Source organism: Corapipo altera, unplaced genomic scaffold, assembly GCF_003945725.1.
Source record: "Corapipo altera isolate COAL_440 unplaced genomic scaffold, ASM394572v1 68, whole genome shotgun sequence".
Lineage (NCBI taxonomy): Eukaryota > Metazoa > Chordata > Aves > Passeriformes > Pipridae > Corapipo > Corapipo altera.
Window position 1 is genome coordinate 1,975,862 of NW_020884919.1, and position 27,806 is coordinate 2,003,667.

Here is a 27,806-nt window from a genome sequence, read left to right on the forward strand (position 1 = left end):
CAAGGGGAAGGGAACATGTGCTGCATCCCGAAAAGCCTAAAAAAATGACACTGCTTCCAAAACTCTCAGTCTGGCCTGAAATTAGACACACTTGGAGAAGATGCTAATTGCCAACAAATTTGAAATTATTCTTCCAAACACTTCTCAATCTGGCCTTGTTTACGCTGACAGCTGTCCTCAAAAACGCTGACATCTCAGTTATATAAAAATTTGTATCTCGCTGCCTCTGCCTCCATTTTCGAAGGTTTTCTCTCACTGTCCCTGTCACAATGGCCACCAGAGGCTGCTGTGACATCTACCAAAGGCTGGTCTGCTGCTCCTGGCATCTGCAGCACCACAGGGACAGCAGGGATTGTGTCCTCTGCAGCAGGAGCAGGCATCCTGCTAAATAAAGGGGGCTTGAGCAGGACGTCAACAAGAAGTGAACTAAAAGCGAGAAAAATGAGTGTATCGCAAGGAATTCACATACATCTTTAAAATTGATTTCTTATGAAGTTTTAACCACTGGTATTTTTCATGTGGTTTTAAATGGACAGGTAAGATAGTTATTAATCACCTGGGAGATTTTCCAGGCCAGGGAAAAATTCTGTCATTGTCATTTAGCACAGACCATAGAAATATCTCCTCTGAAACTTGGAATTGTGTTCATCTCCCACAGGAGTGTGACAGGCCAATCTCAAAGCAGAGTTGCCCAAAATTTGCACCAACCTTCAAACAAAAAGTAGCCACTCCAGATGCCAAATCTCACCAATAGAGCTGTTTCAGGTTCTGGGAATTCTGAGCCATGCCAGCTAAGGAAGGAGTGGGACTGCATGGGAACAGTTTTGGGGGGAACTCAGAGCCCCATTGATCAGTGCATCAACCCACAGATGGGCTGCACTAGTCTGGGTCTAAACACTGAGCTGGGAATAACTGTGGGAATTGTGTGTCCAGACACTGAGCCAGACAAAGAGCTCCAGCCAGGACTTCCACGGCAGTGTCCTGGGGGAAGGACTGCTGGATTTCACATATTCCACATATTCCACATCAACTCCAGCTCCAAAGGCTGGAAACCTTCTGCTAAGGCTGGGAGAGCTGGGGGTGTCCAGCCTGCAGAAGAGAAACCTCCAGGGAGACTTGAGAGCCCCTTGCAGGGCCTAAAGGGGTTCCAGGAGAGCTGGAGAGGGACTGGGGACAAGGGATGGAGGGACAGGACACAGGGAATGGCTTCCCACTGCCAGAGAACAGGGTTAGATGGGATATTGGGAAGGAGTAGTTGGCTGTGTGGATGAGCAGGCCCTGGCCCAGGTTGCCCAGAGAAGCTGTGGCTGCCCCTGGATCCCTGGAAGTGTCCAAGGCCAGGTTGGAGCAACCTGGGCTAGTGGAAGGTGCCTCCGCCCATGGAACAAGATGATCATTAAGGTCCCTTCCAACCCAAACCCCCCTGTGACTCCATGATCAGATGGAGTATTTTTACACTGCAGGAGGTGTGGGGGACAAGCAGCAAAACCAACTCACTGTTTTCACGTCGTTGGTTCCGATGATTCCCCCGATCTCCCCCAGGTCCTTCAGCAGCAGGTTCAGGATTTCTGTCGCCCTCTTCTTCTGGTGGTTACTGAGCTCCTGCAGTTGGCCCAGCTCCCTCTGGGTTGCTGTCAGGGCACTCTGAGAAGGTTTAAAAACGAGAGTTACCCTCCTCTCCCACCAATTCTCATGTGGCATTTGGGTTACATGGTATTGTCTTGTATTTTCCTGAACGTGCCCGTGGCACAACGTGCTGACACGTCCCCTTCCACCTTGACATAATCCACTTTTACAACTCACTTGCTACCAAGGCTACTTTAGATGTATTAAATGTAGCAAATCCGGTAAGAATCTTATTTGCATAATACATCAAAGAAGGTTAATCACCGAGAAATAGGTATAGAAGGATATAAAATTCAATTTTTTCGAATGGATTTCATACTAATCTGTTCTACTGAAGTAGATAACAAAGTCTTTAATGAAATATATCTGTTAACAAGAGCTTCATCACTTTGTGTAATGAATTAAGGGAAAAGGATGCATTAAGCTAATAAACCAATCTTGATTTCCCTCCGATTTTTTCCCTTAAGATCAGCCAAAGAAGCTGATTTATTTTTTCTGATCCCTTCCTTGAGATGCCCTGACTCTCAGTACAGAGTCCAGAAAAACCCAGAATGCTGCCATTTGCATAAAGCAGATTTTCACAGCCTTCTTGGCACAATAAGAGTTTCTAAGCACCCAAAACACAGAATGGCCAGGGCTCACATTCAGTTCAGTCACTGTCAGGGTGTGCAAAACACAAGGGCTGCAAAAGCCACAATCTGCCACCAGCTTCCACAGAGAAGTGCCTGCATTACCTTAATTTTATTGTTTAATTAAGATAGAAGAGAGACAAGCAGCATCAGCAAATGTGGATCTTGACTGCTGCTGGGGGACCAGGACACAGGTTTTGGGGACCCCTGTGGAAATCTTTGGAGGGGGTGAGGAGGGAACCAACACTTCAAACAACTTGCTCTTACACTCTTCTGTGCCAGCTCATCAGCCAGCTGCTCGTTGGTCCTTGTTTTGTCCTCCACTTCCTGGGATTTCTGGTCATAGTTGACAGCTAATTCTTCCAGGGCTTGCAGGACCTCCTTCACTTCGTCCTTCGCCGCTTCGTTCTCGATCTGGAGACGGGTCAGCTCCTCTTGGATCTTCTCATAATCCCTCCTAGTGGAGGCCAAAAGCTGGAAAGAAATATCACAGAAGCATTAAGTTGCCCAAGAGCTCACTCAAAAGGCAACACTGGAAAGAGCAAAAACAGACAGAGGGAGAGAAAATGTGTGTGCAAGAGAGAAAGCGGGAGCAAAGAAATCCTGTTACTCTGCCAGAAACAGCACCAGCTTCAGCATCAACGTATTTGAGAGAAGCACAAAAAAACCTCTGAACTTCAACGAAATCTTTATCAAATCCTATTATGACACAAGACTGAGGCAGAGAAACTTATTTTAAGCAGTATCAGAGCTCCAAAGAAATCCTCTGCCCTCAATATGGTGCTGCAGCGAGGACCAAAAATCACCACAAAGTGAAATGTTTCAACACAGATTCAGAGCTTTGAACTGAGCCAAGGGAAAGTGCTCTCTGAGGCAGCCTCAGAGACCTTGGGGCATTGAAGAAATATTTTGATAAGGAAACCTAAGATGATTATTCTCAGTTATCATCTGAAGCACGATGCTGAAGACAGATTAGCTGCTCGTATATTTGCTGAGGGAGAAGATTAGCTTAAGAAGCAAATACTGACCTCACACAGACTAGTGAGTATTTCCAATTGGCAAAACTTATTAAATTTAGTCTTTGCACACTAGTAAGGGAGATGCTGGAGTTTCAGTGACAGGGCTGAGGTCACTTGCATGGTCCTCTCCCTTGCCCTTGAACCAACATTCAGTGAGATGTTAAAGTCCTGAAAATTCAGCTCCCGGGTTTCAGCACAAACCCAGACCCACCAGCAGAATGATATGAAAATAAATAACAGGTGCCACCCAGCACTTAATACTAATATTGTACTTCTGAGAATAATAACAAAATCAAGACTTAACTTTGCATAAAATAGAGAATAATAAGATATAAAACTAGCACAGGAAATACAAGAAGGCTTTCCTGCTTATCCTAACAGCAAAGTTTGGACATTCATTCATCGAATTCACTTCTTTCCAAGCATTCCTATGTATGGATTAGTTTAACATATATACATATATTAGTTTAATAGAACTGCACTGAAGCTTTCCTGGACAGTGCAATAAAACCTGCCCTGCTGAACTGTGTTGGGTTGACTTCTCCTGACCTGTCACCCCCCCTCTAAAACAGACCACATAAAAGCAGAATGTCAGACAAGACAGGGCTTTCTTTTCCCCCCATTTTTTTTGGCTCAGAGTTCTAATGGAAAATAGGAAACCAGGCAGGCAGCTCCAGAGGCTGGCACGTGCCCAGAAAGTGGTGCAGGGAGGATTCAGATGTAAGGGAAATTTATCTCTCTGGTAATGCTGCAGCCTCAGAAGTGCACTCACGTTATGGAAAAACCCCGTCGAGTTGCCAAAGCCAGATGGCATGTAAATATTTAAACAACAAAATAGCTTAAAATAATCTTTCTGCCAAACACAGATGGAACTATTATTTACATTTACTTAAGAAATTTTCTGCGTGGATATTGCTGTGACTTCGAGGAGCGCTGTGCATCACCTGGAGCATAAACACGGCTCCCCAGAAGGTTCTTGTTGATATTATGTGGGGAAAAAAACGGATTTTCAAAGGCCATTAATGACACATTATAAGGATCAACAGTAAACAAAGGGAAGGGACAATGATTGCAGCACTTCGTGGATCTGTTCACAGCATGTGAGATGCAGGGTGGAGTATTAAGAGCCCCCAGAAAAATGCACCCTAAGAAGAAGACGGGGTGAAAAGGCACCAACAGACACCAATATCAGCCCAATGCCATCTGCAGCAGGCCTCAGATTTATAATTAACCTGCTGGCTTAATCAAGCAGAAAAAAGGCCTCTGGTTAATTAGGGGGAAGCAGAGTGAGGCAGCTGCTCTCAGCTCATGTATCACTGAGCCAGTCGCAGCTCCAGGACAGAGCAGGTACATCCCTCCCACAGGGCAGGTGGAAAAACACCTTGAAAAATGAAATATCACATGAGCTTTCAAAGGTAAGAGACGGACAAGCTCCTTAGATGAACCAGATAAAGCTTCTGAACAACCAGTGAGACATCAGCTGCAGAGATTTCCCAAGTCAGCAAAGCTAGGAATGTGCAAAAAAAAGGGGGGAAAGTGGTCTGGAAGGCAAGGATTAGGGGTCACTGAAAACCTGGTTCATATTCTAGGTGTGATATCGAGTATGGAATGTGGAGAGTGGGGAATAACTCTGTTAGTTGCTCCCAACCAGCTAACACAAAGGAATACACATCTCCCCCAAAAAATGAGACATCAGAAAATAAATAAATAAATAAAAAAAAGCTTTAAAATCAGCTTTGGGTGAGAAGAGTGATGTGAAAAAGATGGGAGAGGTGAGACGACACAAACAGAACCACAACACACATCGGAAAATAATGGTGCTGGGAAGGCATAAAAGGCCGTTGTGTCTGTGTTAGCCACAGGCATGGGCAGCCAAATAAAGCTGTGGCAAGGGCATGAGGAGCTTAATCATGGAATTAGATAAGGCTGGTGATTCCTGCAGAGAGGACATGCCCCAAAGGTGGCAGGTAAGTCATGAGTGATGAGTAACAGCCATGTTCAGACATGGTAAGGGGCCCTGGCAACCCTTTCTGAGGGCTTGGGTAAGGACTGAGACACGGATAGAAGGATTTTTCCATGAAAAGAGAGGTTTCACACCCCAAAAAAGCAGCTGGGCAGCTGGGAGAGACACTCCTAGAGAATCCCAGCAGTGTGGCCTGAAAAGAGAAAGCAGTGTTTCGAGACACTGGTGATGGATGAACTCCCACACCAGGATTATATTCCGGGTCTGGATGGCCCTTATCCAATTTCCCGCCAGCCTAAAAGCAATTTCTAAGAAATATCACAGCAGCATTTGGGCAACTTGGTGATTTAGTGTTATTGCCTCATTCTGCATCTTCAAATCCTCTTGTAAACAAATGACAGACCAGGGAATAACCTGACTGTAGGTTTAGTGATCATATTTCCCCTGTCTTAAAACCAACAAACATTCATTTTATGGACAGAGATAACGAAATCAAACGTTTCAAGTGAACAATCCAAGATTTTAAAGCAAGTCTGTGGCAGCACCAATAATCAATTTTTCCATCTCACAGATTTCTCCCATTACTGTCTCTAATTGCCAAAATAATGAACATCAGTAATTTATTACCAGGAGTAATTTTTATACAGTCAGAGCAGGAAATCTGTAACTCCTTGCAGTCCATAGTGCCTGGATACCTGAGAGGGCACAGACATGCTGAAAACCACATTTGAAGTGAAAAATACTGGCCACACTCCTACCTTGGACCTCCAACAGCACCTCCCAGCAGGATGGATTGTTATTATAAGAAGTTATCAAGGTTTAATGTTCTTCTGACAGTATTATGAAATTTGAAGTTTAAACCTGGCTGACACACAGGTTTCTCTTGCCTATTGAATTTTAGCCAGTTCATGTGAACAACTCTGACAGAATCACTAAACAACGGGCTCCTGAGGAAAATGTAAGAGTTTTTCATTTGGTTGGTTTATTTTTCTTTTAACTTGCTTACCTCCTCTTGATCCAACATTTGTTGCTTTAGTTTTTCAGCCAACTGGCTCTGCTGGTTGATTTCATCATCCTGCAATGAAAAAAGGGTTGGAGATTTTTTAGTTTCTTTTCACTGTTCTCATTTGGTCACTTTTTATTTCCCCTTTCTAGAAAGGAAGGAAAAATAATACAGCAAACCTTGTGCACCTTGGAGCGGTGTGAGAGGAGAGAAAAATATACATACACAGAGCTACACAGTAAATGCAAATAAATGGTGATATTTTGGAGTTGTTTTGGGGATTAAATGCCATCTCATTTCCTATAGTCTTGCAATAATGCACCAAATTTTCTTCCTGTGTTTTCTAGGGCGAAACTCAATCCTGCTGCCAGTTCCCTCAAGAATAATTCAAAAGGCTTTGCTACTTTTGAGGAGGAAAGTGAAAGAATGGCTGCTTTTTTTTTTTCCTTTTCCTGATCAATATGTAAAAGCTGGAGATTGCTACTGGGCGCGTATTCTCCATCAGAAAAATAGCTGTAATTTCTTAAAGACCTCAACTGCTCTTTTCAATGCCATCAACACACTGCTGGGTGTAACCAGAGACATCAGAATTAAGGTTTAAACACAACCCACTCCCTCCCTGGCTATTCACAAACAGCCAAACTCCAACACTAACAGACAAGGGCACAGAGGAGCTTTTTATTTTTTTTTCTCTGACATTTCCCTGCTAATTACAACTGAAATTTAGAATTGAGTATTGATTCATGATGAAAGCTCCCCTTTCTCTAGACAGCCTTTTATGCTGCTCTCATCCACGATGGTCAATGGCTTTAGTGGGCCTTTTTTTTTTTTTACCTCCAATTATCATTTTCACACAAGCCAAAGCTATTAATGGCCAGCCCTGGGTAAGTGTGCTGCTGAGAGCTTTAAGTGCCCATGATGACTTTCAAGCTGTGCAAATAAATAAATAAATAAGCCACCTGCACTTTGGGGCCCAGCTAGAACAGCACCAACAAAAGACACCCAAGGGATGGATCTGTGGTTTCCTTAAAATTCTAATACATTATAAAAATATTAAGATGCAGTCCCCCTTGTTTTCTCTCCCCTGTGAGGGGGAGAACAGTTTGGTGAGGGATTTTACAGAAACCACTGAAGAAAAGGAGTGATGAAAAGCCTGTACTGAGACATTAAAATTAAAGGGAACTTTGGCTCTGATTTCATGGAGAGTGACCCCAAACACCACACAGGGAGCAGAGGTAGATCTGATTTGATGCAACGAAGAGTGCCTGGAATTTTCCAACATTTTTTCCAATTCAGGATGGTCAAGGATGACAGACAGCCACCCATTTTGGCAGAGTTTCCCATTTACACCCAGCAAATGGAGTGAAATCCCACCTTATCATCCAGCTGCCTGTAGAGACTGGCGATCTCCTCGTCGTATTTCTGCTTCTCCTCCGTGGAGATGCTGGCGACAACGGGGGTGATGTTGTCAATAATGGGGGTGTTATCACAAGGCTCCAGGTTCTTCTGGTCCTTTGCACTGATCTGCTCATCCTCTGGCACAGCTTCTCCTGCAGGCACACAATCCAAGACAGAGGGGTGTCCAAAACCATGGATAACTTAGGATGGGCCTTCAGAGTCACCGAGAAGGACCCAGGAAAGCAAAGAAGGGCTTTATGCCACTGCCAGGGATACAAAGGACAAGGAAAAGTAGGTGTAGAAAGATGGCCATCCTCATTAGGATGATGATCTCCATGGTTGGAAACACAAACATGCATCATCACTGGACTCCATGATCATGAAGGTCTTTTCCAACCTTAACATCCTGTGAAAACGGAGCAACAGGTTGAGCAGCTGCCTTTAAAAACACTGAACTCCTGGCTCTGCTTTCACTCAAGCCCTGGACAGATGGGATTAACTCTGTGGTTTAACAGAGGTGAAAATAAGGAGGGAAAAGCCCTGACTTCCTAAAGACTACTGGCAATTAAATATCCCTTTCTGTTCAGATTTCCAGCTGTGTTGGAAGGTGATGGGAGGGCAGCAGGACAGCAGCAGGACAGGTGTGTTTAAAGCAATATTCACCTTCTGCCATGTAAATTAAAGCACAAACACCAACTTTTAGATGTTGTCTGTGCATACCAGGCACGTTTTACTCCTGAATCATTGTCTCCAAGGAATATTTCCTTCAGTGGTGGTAGTGCATCACAATTCCCACCCTGCTGCAGCTCAGTGGTGAGACAGGCAAAGTGCTCATGCCAGAAATTAAATCTACTCCCATCACAGCCTGCTGGGAGACTCTGAGCCCCTGAGTGCTGCACACAGTGCTCAGGGTGTGGGAAGGTTACAGCCAACCCTTCTGCACAAATTTCCTTTTTCCACAAAAAGCTACAATATTTCAGCCCCATAAAGCTTTACCAGCCATTCCTCTGGCCAAAAGGCTCTTTTTTATCCTACTGGCAGGGAAACAAGGAAACAGGACAAATATATCAAACCCCAGACAGGCTGATTCAGGCCCCAAAGTGAAACAAAACAGGGTATGAAAGAGCAAGACCAACTAACAGAGTAAATAATTTTTTTCAAGCTTAAAGCGTGAACAGACGTGATCTGAAATCAAGCACTGTCACCTTTAACAATGCACTTCACTTAAAATATTTTTTGCCCTGTTTCTAAAGACTTGGTGACATTCTGTGTCATTAATGAGAAAAATGTAAATGGGTTTTTCCATTGTTGGACTTCACTGGAGCAGAGTAGGGAAGGTGGGCTCAGTCAGGCTTGTACACAGGGCAATGCTCCTCGGGCTGTGGAGAATCCATCAGGAGCCTCCCAAAAGGAATGTTTAATTTTCCATTCATTGGACAACAACCTCCTACCTGTAAAACACAGACCTGGCTGCTGAAATCCAGCCCCAGTGAGAAGTGGGCACACCCATTTCCTGTTATCATTTTATATTGCATAATATCTATTTATTTTGTATAATATCTTCTTAATTTCTGGAATAAACCACACCAGTGGTATATTATCCAAGATGTAATTCCTGTGAAACTCTCCTTTGTAAAGAGGCTCCTTTGACAGCATATCCTTCCAAAGGATGGGATGGCAGAGGGTCAGACAAGAAATCAATAGTATTTTGAATGTATTGCTGGGTAACACTGACAAGAACAGCAGGGCTGGGGGGGGGGATGGGGAAGGGGAGTATTTAGACAAAACAGCAGAGACAGGCTTGTTTACACAGAACACAAAAAGGATTTCTGGGGAAAAAAAAAAAAAAATTCTGGGCTGGGGAGGAAATGAAAGTGGCCACATTTAGCAAACACGGGATGAAGGAGGGAGAAGAAGCAGGTTGTAAATCCCAGCACTCCCAAGAGCAGCCCCACGTCTCCATAGCAATGGCACTGTGCTGATAAGGGAAATATTCCCTGTGCTGGAGCCTCCAGAGAAAGGCAGGGAGCACAATCATGAGGTAACCATCTCATCTGAAAGGCAAGCAAACAGCACAGGGAGATGAGAGAGGGAAGCCCACAAAGGTCAGGTATTATCTTCCAGGCAGTGGCTGCACCCAGGGTGTTCAAACCCAGATCACAAAGCGTGAATTCTAATTAAATCACAAATTTTGTTCTTGCTTTAGATGCTTCTGGCTCGCACATCGACACACAGGATCTGGATGACAAGCACTTTAAAAATTAAAAATTGCTCCAAAGCAGCTGGGTTTTACTGTCAGGGGTTTGTGGAGATTTCGGGAGGGATGTAGGGTTGGTTTCTTTGGGTTGGGGGGGGGGGTTGTTTGTTGGTTTGGAGTGTGGGGTTTGATTTTTTTAAATGCGAAATAGAAAATCTGAAGTAAGGATGGTTTGACAAAATTATTTTTCAACATTCCAGATTAAATAAAACGTCTTTAATTGTATGTATGCATGAAAAAATGAATCTTTCTCTACCGTCCTACACTTGATCTTACAACCTACCTGAACAGCAATTTCCTGTGTTTCTAAACAGAAAATTGGCTGTTCTCAACATAAACTTCACTTAAAAGCCATAGATGGAGACAAGTGGTGATTCTTCCAACCAGATGACACTCCCAATCATTGTACTAAGGGACTAATTATTCTAATGTTAAACTCAATTATTAAAAAAACCCAAGGCCCAGTAACCTTAAAGCACAATGGAACTGATTCTCAAGCCTGAGGAGCAGAGTTCTTTCAAAAAAAAAAAACCACCCAAAATGCCATTTTTCCTTTTCTTTATTAATATTATTAACATCATTAAAATTAGCAATGCCTCCCTGTACTCTCTACACCTGACATCAAACTAATTTGGGAATTTAAATGGTTCCTTCTGTAAAGAGCTGTTGCTGGTTTCCCTGGCTTTTGCTTCTTCACCTTTCAGTTCCTATTTTGAAGCCTGAATGTGAGCTTAGAATTAGTGACTTAAGGTAAGATTTAAACAGATGTAACTTAAACCCACAAAGACACTCCCCCATTCCCGATTCCTGGCACGTACCATTTCTCCACCTGTTCAGTTCCAGCTCTAGGTGTTGGATAACATTCTTTAGGCTCTTGTTTTTGTCTTTCTCCTTCTCATACTTCTTCTTCCACTCCTCGGCCGTCAGCTCCAGGTTCACAGACACCGTGTTCTTGATGGTCTTGGCTCTGCACAACAAAACCCAGGATCAGCTGCAGTCTGGCTTTTATCTCAGTGCAAAGTTTGGCCATAACACAAAGGGAAACTCCTGGAGAAGCTGTGGCTGCCTCTGGATCCCTGGAAGTGTCCAAGGCCAGGTTGGATGGGGCTTGGAGCAACCCGGGCTAGTGGAAGGTGTCCCTGCCTATGGCAGTGGGTGGAATGGGATGGGTTTTAAGGTCCTTCCAACACAAGTAAATTCTAGGATTCTATGAGAATGAGAAGCTCTGGAACGTGTGCTTGGATTAAGCATAAAGCCAAGCCTTGTCATTCCTGCTGTGCTGGGGGAGCTGTCACCTCACAGCCTCTCCTGGCCTGAGACCCACCACAGCGTCTGACCACCGGCTCTCCCCGTCCCGTCACAACCATCCCTTCAACCCCACCAACAAAACTCAGCCGTGTTTCCAACATCTCAGCACAAAGGATGTCAACCCAGCGAAGCAAATATGGAAATTTGTCCTTCTGGAAAGCCAAACAAATTCAATTTTGCGGGTGGAAGGAATGGAGGGAGGAGAATCGGGGTCACCGCCGGGTATCAGGGTTACTCCAGGGCTGAGGGAGGGAGGCTCAACTCATGCCTGTGCCACTGGAGTTCACTGGCTCATGAGTTACTCATGATTTACTCATGATTTACTGCCTCTCTAGGCAAAAACATCCCCGAAATTTAAACCCTTCTAACAACAACCAGCAGCACTTTGTTCCTGTGAAAATGCCCAGCTCCGACCTGCCCTCCACAACCGTGCCAGGAAATGCAAAGCAAGCAGAAAACAAGGCACAGCACCTACAACAGCAAAGCCACACTGCAAAAGAAAAAACCAAACAAATCACTGTGAATTAAGAAAGCTTCAGATCTTTGCCCTCCACTGCTCAGACAGAGTCCCTTCAAATGGCTCCAGTGTCATTGAATAAAAACAGAAGATAAGCAAAGGAATAACAGACAAACCTCTCAGCAGTTTGTGCTTTGCAGGAAGTTTTGGTACCTTAAAAAATATTTTAAAATAACCCCGTGCTTTTAAAATAACTCCTAATGGCCAGGGTTTACATATTGTCTCTGCCAAAAGCAGGGCTCAAGCTTCCACACTCATTTAAACTGTACTGGGGAAAAAAAACCCATCACACCATAAAGTTTATCCTAATGATGGATGAAGTAAACTAAAATGAAAATTTATATAAAATCACAAGAAAAGGTGCAGTAGAAAGAGAATAAGCTGATTCACTACTAACAGAGTAGGATATGTATGTGTTGATTAGTAGTAGTTGGCCTGTGAAGATGAATTTTTCTCCTCACACTTATTTTAATGGTGATATAATTCTTTTTTTTTTTTTTTGGCTAGGAAAAATGGAGGAGCCAGTAATCACCCCTGAGTCATGTACCTTCTGTGGCACACATAGGTATGGGAAGTAGAAGCTTGTATCTTCAGTAACCTGTTACTCATCATAAAATGGTGAAATAAAACCACATGGCAGCTCTAAACCTGATTAAGTTAATGGCCACAGCCTTCTTTTGTAGCCCCAAAATTACAGATGGTGGAAAACAACCCATTTTCAGACAAATTCATTGCATCCTACAGACTGTTAAATTCTACTTCAAACAATCCTAACCTGCTAGGCTTCTTCCTTTCTGCTATTACACAAATAAATCAAAATGAGTAATTTTCCGAAGTACCCGAGTTCTCCTCAATTACCACAAGAGCAGTAATTACATAATGAGCCTGACCTACTTCTGCAAACTTTCCAAATGCATTTCCATATGATTATTGGCAATGAACACATATGGGAGAGAAATTTTCTTCCTGGATACATCCCCGTTTATCTTGCCCTTGCTCGTTTCTGAGGGCTTGTTAAGATCCTTCAAACACAAGAATGTCCATGAGCCACCATGGCAATCCATCAAAGTTGTCAATATTACCCAGGGTCCACATTCTTCCATTTCCTTAATGGTTTAAAGATAGTTTTTTTAGAACCATAACGATGATCCCTGAGGTGCCATTCAAGGAGAAGACACCTCTTAAAAGCATCAAGGGCAGCATCAGACGAAGCAAAAGGGAACATTTTCCACTGGGTTATCCAACAGAAAACTGCCCAGTGCCATTACCTTCCCCATAAAACTCGAAAGCACTGTGATAACACTTTGTACTTTCTGCAGGAAAACCTACCAGGGCTTTTAAGCAGAGCAGCTGCTGGCCAACATTAACATTTATTTTTCTGGTGCCGTTGGGAACGAAGGGACAGCTCTCTCAACTTCTCCAGTCCTAGTTTTGAACGACTCCAGAAACCATAACTTCCTAATTTTAACTGCCTTCTTGCCTCATTCCCCCTCAGCCCCAGGAAGACGTGGAAGAACCCAAGGGAGTGTGTCCCCCAGGATTCCCAGCAGGACTCACCGCTGGCCGAACATCAGGGTGGACTTGGTCTCTGCCTCATTGAACACCGAGGGGGAGCAGCAGATGACAATGGTGGTTCTGCAGTTCCCACCCAGGGAATCCTGAAGGATCCGGGTCATTTTGCTGTCTCGATACGGAACGTGGGTTTTCTGATCCAAACACAAGAACAATTTCATTTTAAATATGAGAGTCAACAGTGACAGGTGTAAGGGATCTGAGGTGGTTCTGAGGGGGAATTGTTTTGATTGTGCTAAGATTGGATAACCACTGGAGTGAAATCACTGAGAATTAGCTTCTTATCTCGGGCAGAGCAGCACGAGTGTCACTGGTTTGTGGCTGGAAAGCCAATATTTTCTCCCTTCTGAATTGAAATGTTAGCTCTTTTTTTATTTTTTTTCCTCGATGAGGGTGGCGAAGAAACAGATAAATAAAAAGCCATTTTTCAACGACACAAAACAGGATTACTTACAGTTCCTTCTGCCAAGGCAGATATCACATTGCCTAGAGCAGACAGAGACTTATTGATATTTTTAGCTTCATCCAGAACAGCTCCCTCCGCTCCAGTTTTGCTGACCTACCAAAGAGAGCAGGAACAGTCAGGCTCAGCCATGGGGGCACACACAGAGCTACAGTGCAACAGTTAAAGATGCTCTTGGAGTTAAACCAAACCAAGCTTGGCCTCAGCATGAAGGAGGAGAACTTGACATGGACTTTTTTGTTAGGGGAGGCCTGTAATAATTCCACCTCTAAGAGCAAGGTGACCTTTATTTTGTTCAGGGAGAGAAGTCTGTGCTCGCCTGAGGACACTTGGGGACCAGTTCCAAGACCATCCAGAGAGGGAACACCACAGGGGTGTTCTCAGGGCACCCTCAAAATGAGCATCTTGGCTTTGTATTTGGCTTGTGTGGACTGAGAGTATCAGGACAGGAAAGTGTGATCCCACTCATCCTGAATGCAGGGTTTGCTGTCCACAGACTGGATCCCAAGGATGGTGTCCTGGGACCAGCACTCCTCCAGGCAGCAACAGGGTTTTTAGTCTGTTCTCTTTTTTTTTTTTGAGGGGGTGAGTGGGGAAAAGCACAGAAATGTAGAATAAAGCCATATTTCTTCTCTAGTTAAAACTACAGTATCTGTACTTTCCTCTAAAAATGCTACATGACATAAAAGAAAAATAACTGTATTTTTTAAGAAGACAACCCACCAAGGAGACCATTGTTTCAGGTTTTCTGTACAACATCCAAACATGGTGAACCACAATTTTTTCAGACAAGTGCAGTGCCTGAGTAGGCCCTCATTTTATAAACATCCTAAAGAGCTTTTAATTTAACACATAATAATATATGCAATTATAGACATCAACATTATTAACTCCTGCATTGTACCAGTGGGTTATCAATTAGTGTGTCCCAACAAAACACCATTAAAACCAGTTTTGAACACTCCAGAAGGCATGAAAATGAGAACTGGGAAATATTTTTGCACTGTAATACTGTTCTAGACCATTACTCTTTTGGCAAATAGATAAAGGCTTTTTTCTGGTTATTATTTTTCTATATTGGAAAGGAGAAATAGTCACCACAATCAAGAGAGACATTCAGGGAGTTCAAAAAGAGTTAAAGTATAAAACTGTGTTAACTGCTGGCATTTCATTGTAATATGTGCAATAACTACAGAAAATCTAGAAACAGGATATGTTTGAATATAAGCAAATTAAAATAGCTGTCTAATAAAAATTACATTTCTTTTTTCAAACACTCATAACTAAATGTAAAGTTATATATAAGCCCAATCCATTATAAGTGATTGCAGGTTTTGGGGGGGTTGCATTTCATCCCAGCAGTTCAGATTTGCTCCTTTTCTCCATCCCACACATTAAAAAAAGTGAAAATAACCTTACTAAAGAGAATCTAAGGTAATTTTTCTGTAAAATCTCCCTCAGTTTGCACTGATCCCACCAGGATCATTCAGGAATTCAGGGAAAAGGAAAAACTCACCTTCTCACTTCCAGCCAAGTCCACCAGGTAAAGCTTCCCACTGAGTTTCTTCTCAGTTTCCACATTCTCTTGTTTAATGTTAATAAGGAAGATACTGTGGCTCCTGGAGCTGTGTTCATTCATATCTGCAATCACAGGCTTGGTTTAAATGGCTTTAAAACCTGACAAGGGATTGGGTTTCATCACAGCTGGGCTATGGCCACCAAATTCAAAAGCACAAGGAGAGCCCAGACCACTGCAAGAGCCCTAAATAAAGCTCATGGGCTACAAAACAAGCTCCCACTCTCTCCCAACACGACCAAAATAATAATAATTGCAATAAAAAGAAGCTGGGTAGGTCTTGGTGCAACTGTGTGAGGTCTCCCAACATTTAGCAGAAGTTTTCATTAAACCCACACTATTTAAATTCAAGTTTCAGAATGGTTTTTATCACTCACATACTTCAAAATCCTCCTTCACCCAGGTCACAGGTAAAACACAGGCAGCTACAAGTTCAGCTTCCACTTGTTTTAAGTTTTATTGTAATTATGTTATGCTTGGAGTTTCATGAAGTAGCAAAAATAAAATATTAAGACTGAGTAAACCATTTTCTCATCAGTTTTCTCTGTTCCCATAAGCCCAGCTCCACCTTTCTCCCATTCCCATCAATGTTCATAATTATTTAAATTCCGTTTTCCTCCTCCATTTTCAAATTCTTTTTTTTTTCCAGTAACATTTCCCAATTTTCTCCAGGTAAAATTCATTGTCTGTCAACCTTTGTCAGAACTTTTCCAAGTGCACTAAAAGCAAAAGGTAATATCCCAGAAAAAAAAATGGTGTATTTGGGGTTTTTTTTGTTGAAGAAAACAGCAGAAATAATGGGAGGAAATGCTACTCAGAAGAAAGAGAAGGAATTTCTCTCAGTATGATGGGAAAAGCATGGGAGAGATGAAGTAATATAGCATTTCTCAAAGAAAGAAGGTAGAGACATGGAAGAGAAAGGAGTTACCCAGGGCATCAAAATAAATCAAATTAAATTAAATTTAAAAAACCCCCACAAAACCCAAAAATATACCCAAAATACCACCCCACCACCAAGGTTGGAGTTATAAACTGAGGCTCTGCCAAGTCTGCTGTTGGATCAAAGACATCTCCCAGTATAAACTGGGGAACAGGCCCTTTCATCCCTGCAATGCCAGCAAGTCAACAGGTTTGGCACGGGCCAAAGGGATTATTATGGGGTTTAATTCAGGAAGATTTGTTTGCTTTGCCATCACTGGGACTCCATCCAGGTCACTGCAAGAGATGAACAGGCAGAGGCTGATAATTGCTCTGCGCTCCTCGGCTGCACTTTGACCACTGAATCGCTCCCAGTTCTGGCCTTGCAGCACAAAGAGAAATGCAGGTTATTTTAGTTATTCACCATTTTAGTTATTCACCATTCCCAAACACCTTTATTCTGTGCAACAATCCACGTTGGGATGTCTCATGGAACAACACAACGCCACATCTTAAATCCGGGGGCTCGGAGCCGAGAGCCGATCGATGTTTCCGCGCGCGGCGAAAGGGCACAAAAGCACAGACTATTAATTTTAAAGGGTTATAATTTGTTGGTGTAAGTAATTCAGAGTGCTTTGTGAAGGATCAATACTTCACTAGAGGGTACAACACCCAAACCCTGGAGCCAGGGATGCTCCAGGGAACACTCACTTGTCACGGCCACGTGTCGGTTGGCCTTCCCTTCGTCGATGACATCCAGAACTTCTTCAGGACTAGACACAAATCTTTCTGTACAACCCTAGGAAGAGGCAAGTGGGAATCAGAGGCATTCCTAGTGCTCCAAAAGCTGTCAGGAGGAGTATTTAGCACTAATGAACGAAATAATTAGGAGAACCATCCCCATCAACCACGCTCTTTAGCGAGGCAATGGACCAAAACCTGCCTTTGGGTGACTTTCAGGAGTCCACGGGGTAAAACTTGGGAGGAGACTGCTCTTCACAAGATTAAAGACTCAGCCAAACCCAAACTTGCAGCAGGAAATTTTCTCTACAACACATATTCCTGTTATTAATTTGGGTTGGATTTACATACCCAAATTAATTGTTCTCTCTCAAACTGCAAGACAAGATGCAAAGTCCTTGTTCTCTGTCTCAATGCAATATTACTCAGTACATTAGTTCATCTTATTTTTTTTGCTCCTCAGGCTGAGAATAAACAAAAAAATATTCTATGTGTATTATTAAGGCTCACATATGTCCATAACAAACACATCACATTTAAGTGAGGGCCCAGAAATCCAAAAAACTGATTCCTAACCCAACAAATCTGTCCTAAAGTATTACAAGATTAAAGCACCCGTGCAACAAAATATTCAAGAACAAAATTCTTCAGGTTGTTCTCTTTCATATCTGACATGAAAGGGGAATAGGAATACTTAAAATTTAACACCATACCAACAAAATGGAAATGTTCAAAGTCAGGCAAATAAAACAAACATGATTCAAGGCCATTAATATTTCAGGAAACTGTTTCAATCCAGGAGCCAATACAACCCGAACATTTGAGGCTTCAAATACGAGCTGAATCATTTCAGGGGGATGGAAATGGAAGTGTGCAAATAGATGCACATGTGAGAAAGAAGGAAAAACTGAGGATTAAATTATCCTTTTACCTTAACATATGGGACTCTGTTTTTATCTTCATGTACAGCGAGGTTTGTCTTTGACACTAGAAAAGAAGATTGAGGTAATCAGGAACATTCCACGTGTGTTAACTGTAGTCCTTGCAGGCACAGTTTGAATGTATTAAATGTGTAAAACCCTCTTAACAGAAGCAAAGCAAGGAGTAATCTGAACTGAACGTGCTCTAAAACACTCTCCCCATTTTTTAAATACAGTTTTACTTTAAGAATATCAACTGCCAGAGAGGCTCAGACCTGCCCTGAGGTCTGTAAAACCCTCTGTGCTCACTGATTCATAGCCAAGCTCTGTAGCACTGCAGAGGCAGGTGCACAAGAGACAGATCAGATGATTTAAACTGCAAAATTCTCCTTCTCAAAGCCAGTCACACAGTTTAAATTTAATTCCCTCCCAAATAAAGTAACTGTTTCCCCTTAAGCAACAGTCAAGTCACTCAGCCACGTCAGAAACACAGAACTTACCATCCAGTAGGTCCCTTATTTTGTCCAAATATATCTCAAAGTAGGAAACCTAATTAAATAATCATAAACAGATTTAAACATTGGTGATTTAAAAATCTCTGTGCCTGTATTTCCATCTCTGTCAAAGCACCAAACTAAAATAAACCCCAGCTCCCACACAGTTTGAATTACATCTTTCTTGGGAACATACTTATATCTTGAATGATTTACAAGTCATTGATCCTTCTCCATTTATCAATGATTCATCAGAAAAATATACAAAAAAAAAACAACCTTCAGGAAAATCTTATCTTTTTTTTTTTTTAACACAGGCAAAATTGACAAAAAATATTGAGCAGAGTCAATCAATTCATATTTTCATACTTTGATATCAGTGCAGGTGCATCATGAGAAGGGTCAGGTTTGAGAGCTGTAAAAGGTATATTGGTGTTGACCCATACAAAAGCAGAAAGCACCTATAATGTAAGACTTACATAAGCCTAAACAATATATATATATTAAAATTAAATTTTAAATGAAAGCTTAAGCAATATTAAAGTTTTGAATCAAGAAGAAACTGAAAATCAGCTTTTCTCTAACAAAGAGACACAACTGCCCTAAGGAAAAAAAATTAAGAAGGAAAACAAATGAATGAGTCTCTTAATAAAAGGTATTTGACTTGCAGAAGCAAACACAATGTGTTAGGGGAGTGGGGCCTAATCATTCCCTAAATAAGCTTCATCCAAGGATTATTTAACTAGAATACTAGATGGTTAAATTCTAGGGATCAGTAAACTTGCTGTTTAGTAAAGTCTCATTTTCTCTCACCTGAAAAATAAATTATCTGGGGTTTTTATAGGGATGAGTGATCTTCCTAAGTGACAACTGCCATTAAATACAGATATATGTTGCTTTTGTGCCTTTACCTCCCCTGTGCCCCACTTAAAGCCAAGCTCTGGCCCAGCTCATTCCAGTTAAGCCAGACTTAACCCACGTGCTTCATATCATCCTATTAACACACTGCTGAGGACCAACACATGTTCCCCTCCCTGTTCTAAATGGATCTGTATTAAAGAGGGGGAGAAAAAAAAATGATATTAATTTTCAATGTTGGCTCAGTTATTAAAGGAGTGTGACAGTTTGGTTAAATCCTGGCTCCTGATGACAGAACAGGCATTTCTCTCCCTGACAGCTCCCTGTACAATCACTCACTCACTCCCTGCTATTTAGGCAGCTTTTCTCTTAAGATATTCATGGATGTCAACTCTGATGGGAAGCCATTGAAACAATTCTGTGCTGGCAGAACATGATTTATAAAGTGATGTCTTCTGCTGGGGCAGGAATTTGCTACGTCTCGGGGTCTCCATCTGTTGGGAATCACGTGGGAAAAGCTTTTGCAGGCAATGGAAAGAAAGCAGTGGAAATCATTCCTGTGGAAGCCATTTGTGTGAAAATTCAGAGGTGTCTCTTCTTAAGGAGCTCAGTATTTTACAATTTAAGGTTTATTGAAGTGTTTAATGGTTTATTTGTACTTTAAACTACTGTCTGTACTTCATGAGCACCCCACAAAACAGGTCCTGCTAAGAAGGTTTTCAATATTGAGTCCTTGCAGAAGAGCAGTAGCTGGTTCACAGGCACCAGATTATTAAAATAAATATATATATATATTCCCCCAGAAGTGCTTCAAGTGCTTTAGTGCAACCAGAACTAAAACGTCACTTCTCTCTTAACTTCTAGGCACAGGAAGGACAGAGAGCTCCATTCTCAGGTAGCTCCATCTCAGGGAGCTCCATTCTCAGGGAGCATCCCCCACAGAAGGAGAAGGGACAGTGCCTTCACATCTACCTCTGCTCAGCTACTGAACTTCACTGAAACCACCCAGGTGTGTTTTCTGTGGGTTTTTTTGGGGGGGATGACACAGAGGACCCATTTTTCCTGCAATCCACTGGGTAATTTTACTGATGGAAACGAGCTGCAGCCTGACCCCGACTCTGCCAGATGGAGCAATGCCCCCCATGGCTGAGAGCTCCCCAGGAGACTGGATGAACAGTGGGAATTAAAGGTCACTCAGATAAATCTGAGAGATCATGTGGCTGGGATCAAGACAGGGACGTAGAAAAACATGGGTGTTCAAATGGAGCCTTAGAGCACCACCATGAAGAGCCCATAAATCAGATTTTGAGCTAAAAATTACTTCTAAACATCCTCCCATGAATTGCCCAAAGCCACCTCTCCCCCATTTCAACCCCAAATACTGTGCTGGGCTGTTTGTATCCTTGAGACAGCAGCATGTCAGTATTCCCACAAATGTCCCTGGTGGTATTTATGGTCATTACTAGCGGGGCTGAGCTCCAGCCTTTGGAGAAGCCACAGCGAAATCAGTGTTTTCTGACCCCGGTGGCTGGTTTTCCCAGGAAACTTGATCTGGAAACACACTCAGGAAAATAATTCCATCAACAACCAGCAGCTGGGTTAGGTTATTTCTAGGAAACATCCTCAGTAACGTGGTGATTTTTGAGGGAGGGAGGAAAAAATCCACGGCGCGAGGGCAGATTTCCCGCCCGGCCCGACTTCCACCCATCCCGTTACGTAACGTGTCGCTCCACATTTACCTTTATGTGGAACTCCAGGTTCTCATCCATGGAGTAGATGTGATCAAAGATGTCGTGTGCAATTCTTGGAATGATTCCCATGAGCTGAGGGTCGTGCAGTTTTCCCTGCGGACACAAAACCGAACTGTTAATTCGGAAATCCTCCCTCGGGGATGAGAGGGGAGAGAGCTTTGTCCAAACCTGGCCTCTTCCAGAGGGTCCCTATGGATGTGTGCTGCTCTGGGGAGGGATTTACTCAATGTCAGTGCACAGAAACGCTGGAATTCCTCACCCCACAGAGCATCAATTTGTTCTGGCAGCTCCTGCCACTCTTTGCACCGTCACCCTCCGACCAAGGAGAGGAACAAACACAAACAAACACACAAATTACAGCCCGGTTAAAACCAGGTATTTGGGAACCTGGCAGCAACAAAAGGAGCATTAAACAATCCTGTTTCTCTTCCCCCACTATGCTACAGAGCAGAAGGAAAATCTGGGTTGTGAGGATTTGAGGATTACAATAATATATTCTGATTTGAGCTCGCTTGGGCCTATAGCCAGAGATCTGTGCCTCACAAACACTCCTGCTTTCCATATTCATTTGCACAACTACCTTCCTCTGTTCTTTCCAGAAATGAATGTTAACTAATCCCAACAATTTCCCTGGCTGCACAGTACTTGCATTGCTTTTTTTTTTTTCTTTCCCCCTAAGCCAGGCACGTAGAGGAGAGCTAACACCACTGGAAATGGAACAGAAATATCAATTTGAAATAAACCCCTTTTCTCACTACAGCCTGGACTGTATTGTTATTTCTAAATGTTTTATGAAACTGTTTAAATATGCATTAACAAGTCAGTAGTCAAAGACTCCATCAGAACATGGTGTCTAGAACCTCTGACACACCTTTGGAATATATTTTTGGCCAATTAATACTGGTCCAGATCAGCACAAAAAGGGGTTTACTCTAAACAGTGGTGGAGAATTATTACTTTTTGTAAATATAGAGGGCGAAGGTACAATTCCAAATTGCCAAAATTATTAAACACCAGCATTCTTTTAGCAAAATAGGAAGAAAATTATACACACATGCACGTGTTTTTCAATATCATGTGTGTTTGTGAATGACTAGTGGGTCACATTGACCTGTTTTCCCAGTTTCCCCAGCCTTTATTAGCATACTCAAATATAGGCTTTTAGACACTGCCTCATTTATCTAAAGCTGGTGAAATGACAGTCAACTTCTAAGCATCAACCCGGGGTGAAGGCAATTTAACACAAAGAACTGACATAACCTCTCCCTCCATCCCACAGCCTGTGTTTAAAGCAGTTTACTGGGGTTTTCTGCCCTCGAATTACATAAACATCTTGAGGGAGAAAAAAGAGGGAGTAGAGATAAATCAGTTCCCTTGCTGACTGCCTTCCCCATAAAGCAGCACTCAGCTGTACCTAAACTGCGAATATTTGATTTATATTATACAAATAATATCACTTTCTGCAGCAGAAGCACCATAACCAATATCATATTAGGCTACTCAAAAACTAAAAAAAATCCTTCCTAAGTGAGACACCATTTTATTCCAGACTATGAGAATGAAAAAGAGGGTGGTTAAATAAAGTAAACCCTTGATGAAGAGGAAAACTTTATGTGCAAACACCCCCCAACACTTTGTTTGCCAGCACAGCGCTTGGCTCCAAAACACAGTGACTGCAGCACTATTTTCACACCATCCAGCCTTTCTCCCTGAAAAAGCCCTTGAAAAGCTTTTCCCGAGGAGGGGAAAGGAGCTTTTCCTAAACCAGGATAAACAGAGATTTGTTGGTATTTCTTCGGGGCACAGAAATCCAGCCAAAGCTGTGTCTACACCACAAAGTACAGCAAAATTCAAAATACACTACAAAGTACAGCAACAGAGGCAGCTCCAGAACCAGGAATGCTCCAGCCATTCCATGCCCCTTTTCCCAGAGTGGCTTTGGGTTGTTACCTCAGAAAAAGGAGGCTTTGAACTCAAAGTTGTGCCACAGAGGTGCAAAATCACCTTTGGGATTGCTGTGCCCATAAACACGTCCCCTTGTAAAAGCATTTAATTAAACATTCTCCCAGCCCCAACAACCCCCGTGATAAAAATGCTTTTGTGGTTTCCTTTCCACAGCTTCTTCCAGCTCACAGGAGAAATCAAGCTGTAAAAACACAGGGTGTGCATGACACTCAACCACTTCTACAACTTCCTGGGCTCAGACCTCCTCACTCTTTAAATCAAGAGAAACTTCAGAGGGTTTTTATTAAAAGAAGAGGCCCCACTACAATTTATATCATCACACACAGGTTTGGGTTGGAAGGGACCCTAAAGACCATCTAGTTCTATAACCCCCTGCTATGGGCAGGGACACCTTCCACTAGAAGAACAACCTGGCAAGGAAGAGCAAGGTAAAGGCACGATATTCCCTGGAAATCTGGAATGAAAAGAGAAAGGAACCACAAATACTCTCATGGATGCAGCTTTAACCTTGAGAAGAGTTTGGAGCTGCTGCAAAGCTGACACTGCATTAGGAAACTCTACCAAAGCCCCTGGACAGAGAGTTCTGTGCTCATTAAAGCCTCTGATCTTAAGCAGAACATTAATTTCCACATTTAAACACAGCAGGTGAAGTACAACGTTTGAGACAGAGCTGTTTCATTTCAGGATGTTGACATCATAACTACAGTTTATGGGAGCCAAGCACTGAAAACTCTCCTATGAGGTCAAAGCCCATCAATTTAATCCCCTGGGCAAAAAAAAAATTGTGATTTTTAAGCAGGTGTTTATCCTGCTATACAGGTGGCAACTCTTTTATTTAGACCTGTGTCTGTCAGAAAGCCCATCCTGGCTCTATTATGCCACCACATCCTCTTGAAGCTTAACACCAACACTAGGAAGTATTTCACATTTCACAGAAAATCCTCCATAACAGCTTTACCAAGAGGATTTACTATTTCTCCAACTTCAGACTTATTTTTTTTTTTCCTTCCACAACATACTTTAGCAACTTTACAAGAGAATGTTAGGCTAAGAGGGGGGATTAAAGCTGAATGTAGACTTGATTCCACTCTAAAATGACAGCTTTCTCTTTATTAGAGAAGCGAACCGGTCGTTTTTCCTCAGTCATTTTCTTTATCACAGCTTGTAATTCTGAATACAAATTGGCTTTAGGAGATCTTCCCCGTGCCATGTGGAAGCACCAGCTCGAGCCCTGCAGACATTTTGATTTAATTACACCCAGAGCTGGTGGATTACTCAGGACTGTGCCATCTGTGAGGGCTGAGCCAGTGATTTCCCCCCCACTCCCAAGGACGGGCTTAATTAGACCAGTTATTGCATCCTCCAGGAATGGAGCCATTTCACCAGGGCCCTCTGGCTTCCCTTGTCCTTTAACCTTCAGGTTAAAAAACCATCTGGTGGTGTTAAACCCAGGAAAGCTCGTTTTTTTCATCTCTCACTCAGCCAAACTTTGCTGTTGACCTGCAAAATTCGCAGTCGAACTGAAATGCTCCGGGACGAGACAACCCAGTTTGGGAAGGAACAATCCCATGCAAGGATTAAATGCTTGAATGATCCCCCTTTTCCAGCAAAACTGGGATGTCTAAATGGCTTCTACATTGAACAGTTAAAAAAAAAAAGAACCCAAATCAGAGGAAGAAAAAAACCCTCCACACTTCACGCAGCAGAAAAATGAACAGGCACAGGATTTCAGCCCCTGGAATTTGGGCTAATTTGGTGTAATTTCACCTAATTTCATATTCTCCTCCAAAGCAGCAATTCCAAACTCATCCATCTGCGCTGCAGAATGCCAGAGGGGTATTCCCAGAAGGGGAGTGCACATGAGAAAACCAATAAGCAAGGCAGGAATTTTCATAATCCTGCCTTGCAAAGGGAACTCTGCAGACAGACCCTTATTACTGTTTCCATTTGTGGCTTAACCAATCTCGCCAAAGTCCTTTAAAATCTACACATCCCTGAGCTGGCAGGATGTTTTTTTTTACTCACAGTTTGTTAGTTTATTCAGATATCTGGAGATATCTCTTGGAAAAAAAAAAACACTCCAGGTTGAATGAAATACTAAAGGCAGGAGAGGCCAAACGTTCCCAAATCTCTTTTTCTGTGTCACTCAGAGCTCCAAAGAACTGCCCTGTTCAGGTAATTGGTACATAAAATCCTACTGCTGCTCCCAAACTGATTTAATATTCCAACTGTACCTCCATGGTGTGTGTTTTTCCTGATGATGTCTGTCCATAAGCAAAGATTGTGCCATTGTAGCCTTCCAGGACATCTACAAGAAGAAGAAGAAAAAACCAATTAAAACTCTCACTGACGTCTTAAATCTGAATTATCAGCCTTTCTTATGTCTTTACAGTGTTGAAGTTCAATCAGAAAATGTGTTTTTGAAGTAAACAACGGGGAAAATATGACTAAAATATGGAGCTAATTTTAGAACAAAAAAAAAATCGTACTAATATCTAAATTAGAGAATTGCAGGATTATTGATTGCTTATTTTTCCAGGGAAAAAAATATCTCTGGACACTACATATCATCCAATACATCTGTGTAACATGGGAAAGAAAAAGCTTAACTGCCTGCATTTTAAAGCACAGAGAACATTAAACAAATTCATGTAAATTTCTTACTATAAATGTCATATTATATTTTACCCTCAACAGTTCGTGGCCTCATTAATTTATAAGTTTCCCCAAGTCTACAAAGCAGGAGAGCAAAGAAAGAGGAAAGTCAGATGAGCAGGAATTTGCTTTATTGAAAATAGACTTCTTTCAAGGCGGAAATAGTCATTTTATACTGCATTTAGATATAAAAATATCCATTTTTAACTTGGCAGTGCCTAATGCCCACAGGAGCTTTCAGAAATCTGGGAAGGCTGGAAAATATACTTGTGTTTCCCACCCTCTGGATCTCTACTAATAGAGGCTTCCAGGAAATAAATATATCTCTCTGTGTGTGTATTTATAGTAAATATATACACATGACTGTGTTATATATTATTAGATATAATGTCATATATATTATATTTACATAAACACACAGAAAATATCTTAATTTGCATCTCCATATGTATCCAAGCAGGTGGTCCAGACAGGAAGGACAATTAAATAAAGACACATTAGAAAAATACAAAAGGAATGAAGAAGGAACAAGTATGAAAAAAAAAATCAGAGAAAAACAACACAGATAAAAAGGATTTCAAAGAACAGAAATGGATTAAAAGAAAGGAAAGGAAAAGAGATTTTTTTTTTCCTGCTGCACAGACTTACATTTTCTGTGCAGCAACACTAAGGATGAAATTGGAATGAAGCCATTTAAAAATAAATACCCTAATTAAACACAGAATATAATTTAGCATCCTCATCTGTTTATAAAAATAGAGCCACTGCTTATTTTTGCTTTAAGGAAATGACAGCTGAAATAAGTAATTAGAAATAATAATTGTATAGATAAAAAAAATCTAGTGTAAGTGCTCCATAAGAGTTCACTCCTACTATTTCTACTTTGTGCCAAATTGAGTTAAATTTTAAAAAATTTTTTGAATTAAAAGAAAGAAAGGGGAAAATAAAGAAGAAAAAGGGTTATTAACTCCAGGTGGATCCAAGGTACCAAGTCAAATCCATACAAAAAAAGAGCCAAGGGGGAAAATAATCTGATTAATCAACTGTTATGCAAGAATATTGGTTAGAATTTGCACCAATGTGTGCTGAGGAAGCAGAGATAAGTAATTTACCTTCCCAATTAGTAAAAAATACTTTATTCTGTAAAAAATTCATCATGTGCAGTTAAATAAGTCAGAGGCCTCAGTAGCAGAAAGGGTTATTTTTGTTGGGAGGTTTTCCACCTTAAACCAGTTGCTGGACCATCTGCCCACTGATCCAGAGGGAATGAGCCCCACACAGGACAAAACTCCAGAGTGAGGGGAAAAAAACAGATTAACCAAGTGACTGAACTGAGATCAGTTGGGATTTTTACACAAAAAAAAAAAAAAAAAAAATTAAGTCCAAGTGTTTTTCTCAATTCCTGGTCCAACTCCCTCTTTCCTGATTTCCAGCTGGATTTCCCCTCCCCACAAAGGCCACTCAGCTGTTGTCAGATGTGCCTTTTCCTGAGGAGGGATGGAATAAATAGCATTTTATCACCAAAAAAAAAATGCAGTCTCCAGTGGTGAATCCCCACAACCCAGTGTGTATTTTAGTATTTTATTATTTATCTATTTGATAGTACTTATTAATTTATTTAGTATTTTATTTAGTGTATTTTAGGAAAAACTGCAATCCTCAGTGTTGATTCCCCACACTCCAGTGTGTTATTTGGGGATTTTATTTATTTTAGGATTTTATTATTTATTTATTGTACAGAATTTAATATTTTATTTATTTGGGGATTTTATTCAGTATTTTATTTTAGCATTTTATTGATTATTTTACTTTAGTATCTTCTTTAGTGTATTTTAGGAAAAAATGCAATCCCCAGTGGTGATTCCCCACACCCCAGTGTGTTATTTTATTATTTTATTTATTTGAGGATTTTATTATTTATTTATAATCCAAAATTTAATATTTTATTTATTTGAGGATTTTATTCAGTATTTTATTTCTGGCATTTTATTTATTATTTTGCTTTAGTATCCTATTTAGTGTATTTTAGGAAAAAATGCAATCCCAGTGGTGATTCCCCACACCCCACTGAGTATTTTAGTATTTTATTATTTATCTATTGGATAGTACTTATTACTTTATTTAGTATTTTATTTAGTGTAGTTTAGGAAGAAATGTAATCCCCAGTGGTGAT

At 41.6% G+C, this 27,806-nt stretch overlaps 1 protein-coding gene across 1 annotated transcript in view; it reads right to left on the reverse strand.

The window, feature by feature from the left end:
- Positions 1-27,806, reverse strand: part of KIF5C (kinesin family member 5C) — a 69,077-nt gene that overhangs the window by 15,681 nt on the left and 25,590 nt on the right. The window contains exons 3-15 of the mRNA XM_027656293.1: positions 25,213-25,286; positions 21,002-21,106; positions 18,411-18,459; positions 17,922-17,977; positions 16,961-17,048; positions 15,272-15,396; positions 13,747-13,851; positions 13,278-13,426; positions 10,714-10,862; positions 7,615-7,790; positions 6,244-6,312; positions 2,523-2,729; positions 1,498-1,644 (exon numbers count right to left, since the gene is read on the reverse strand). Coding sequence (XP_027512094.1) covers positions 1,498-1,644; positions 2,523-2,729; positions 6,244-6,312; positions 7,615-7,790; positions 10,714-10,862; positions 13,278-13,426; positions 13,747-13,851; positions 15,272-15,396; positions 16,961-17,048; positions 17,922-17,977; positions 18,411-18,459; positions 21,002-21,106; positions 25,213-25,286 — 1,499 coding nt within the window. The remainder of the gene's footprint in view (positions 1-1,497; positions 1,645-2,522; positions 2,730-6,243; positions 6,313-7,614; positions 7,791-10,713; positions 10,863-13,277; positions 13,427-13,746; positions 13,852-15,271; positions 15,397-16,960; positions 17,049-17,921; positions 17,978-18,410; positions 18,460-21,001; positions 21,107-25,212; positions 25,287-27,806) is intronic.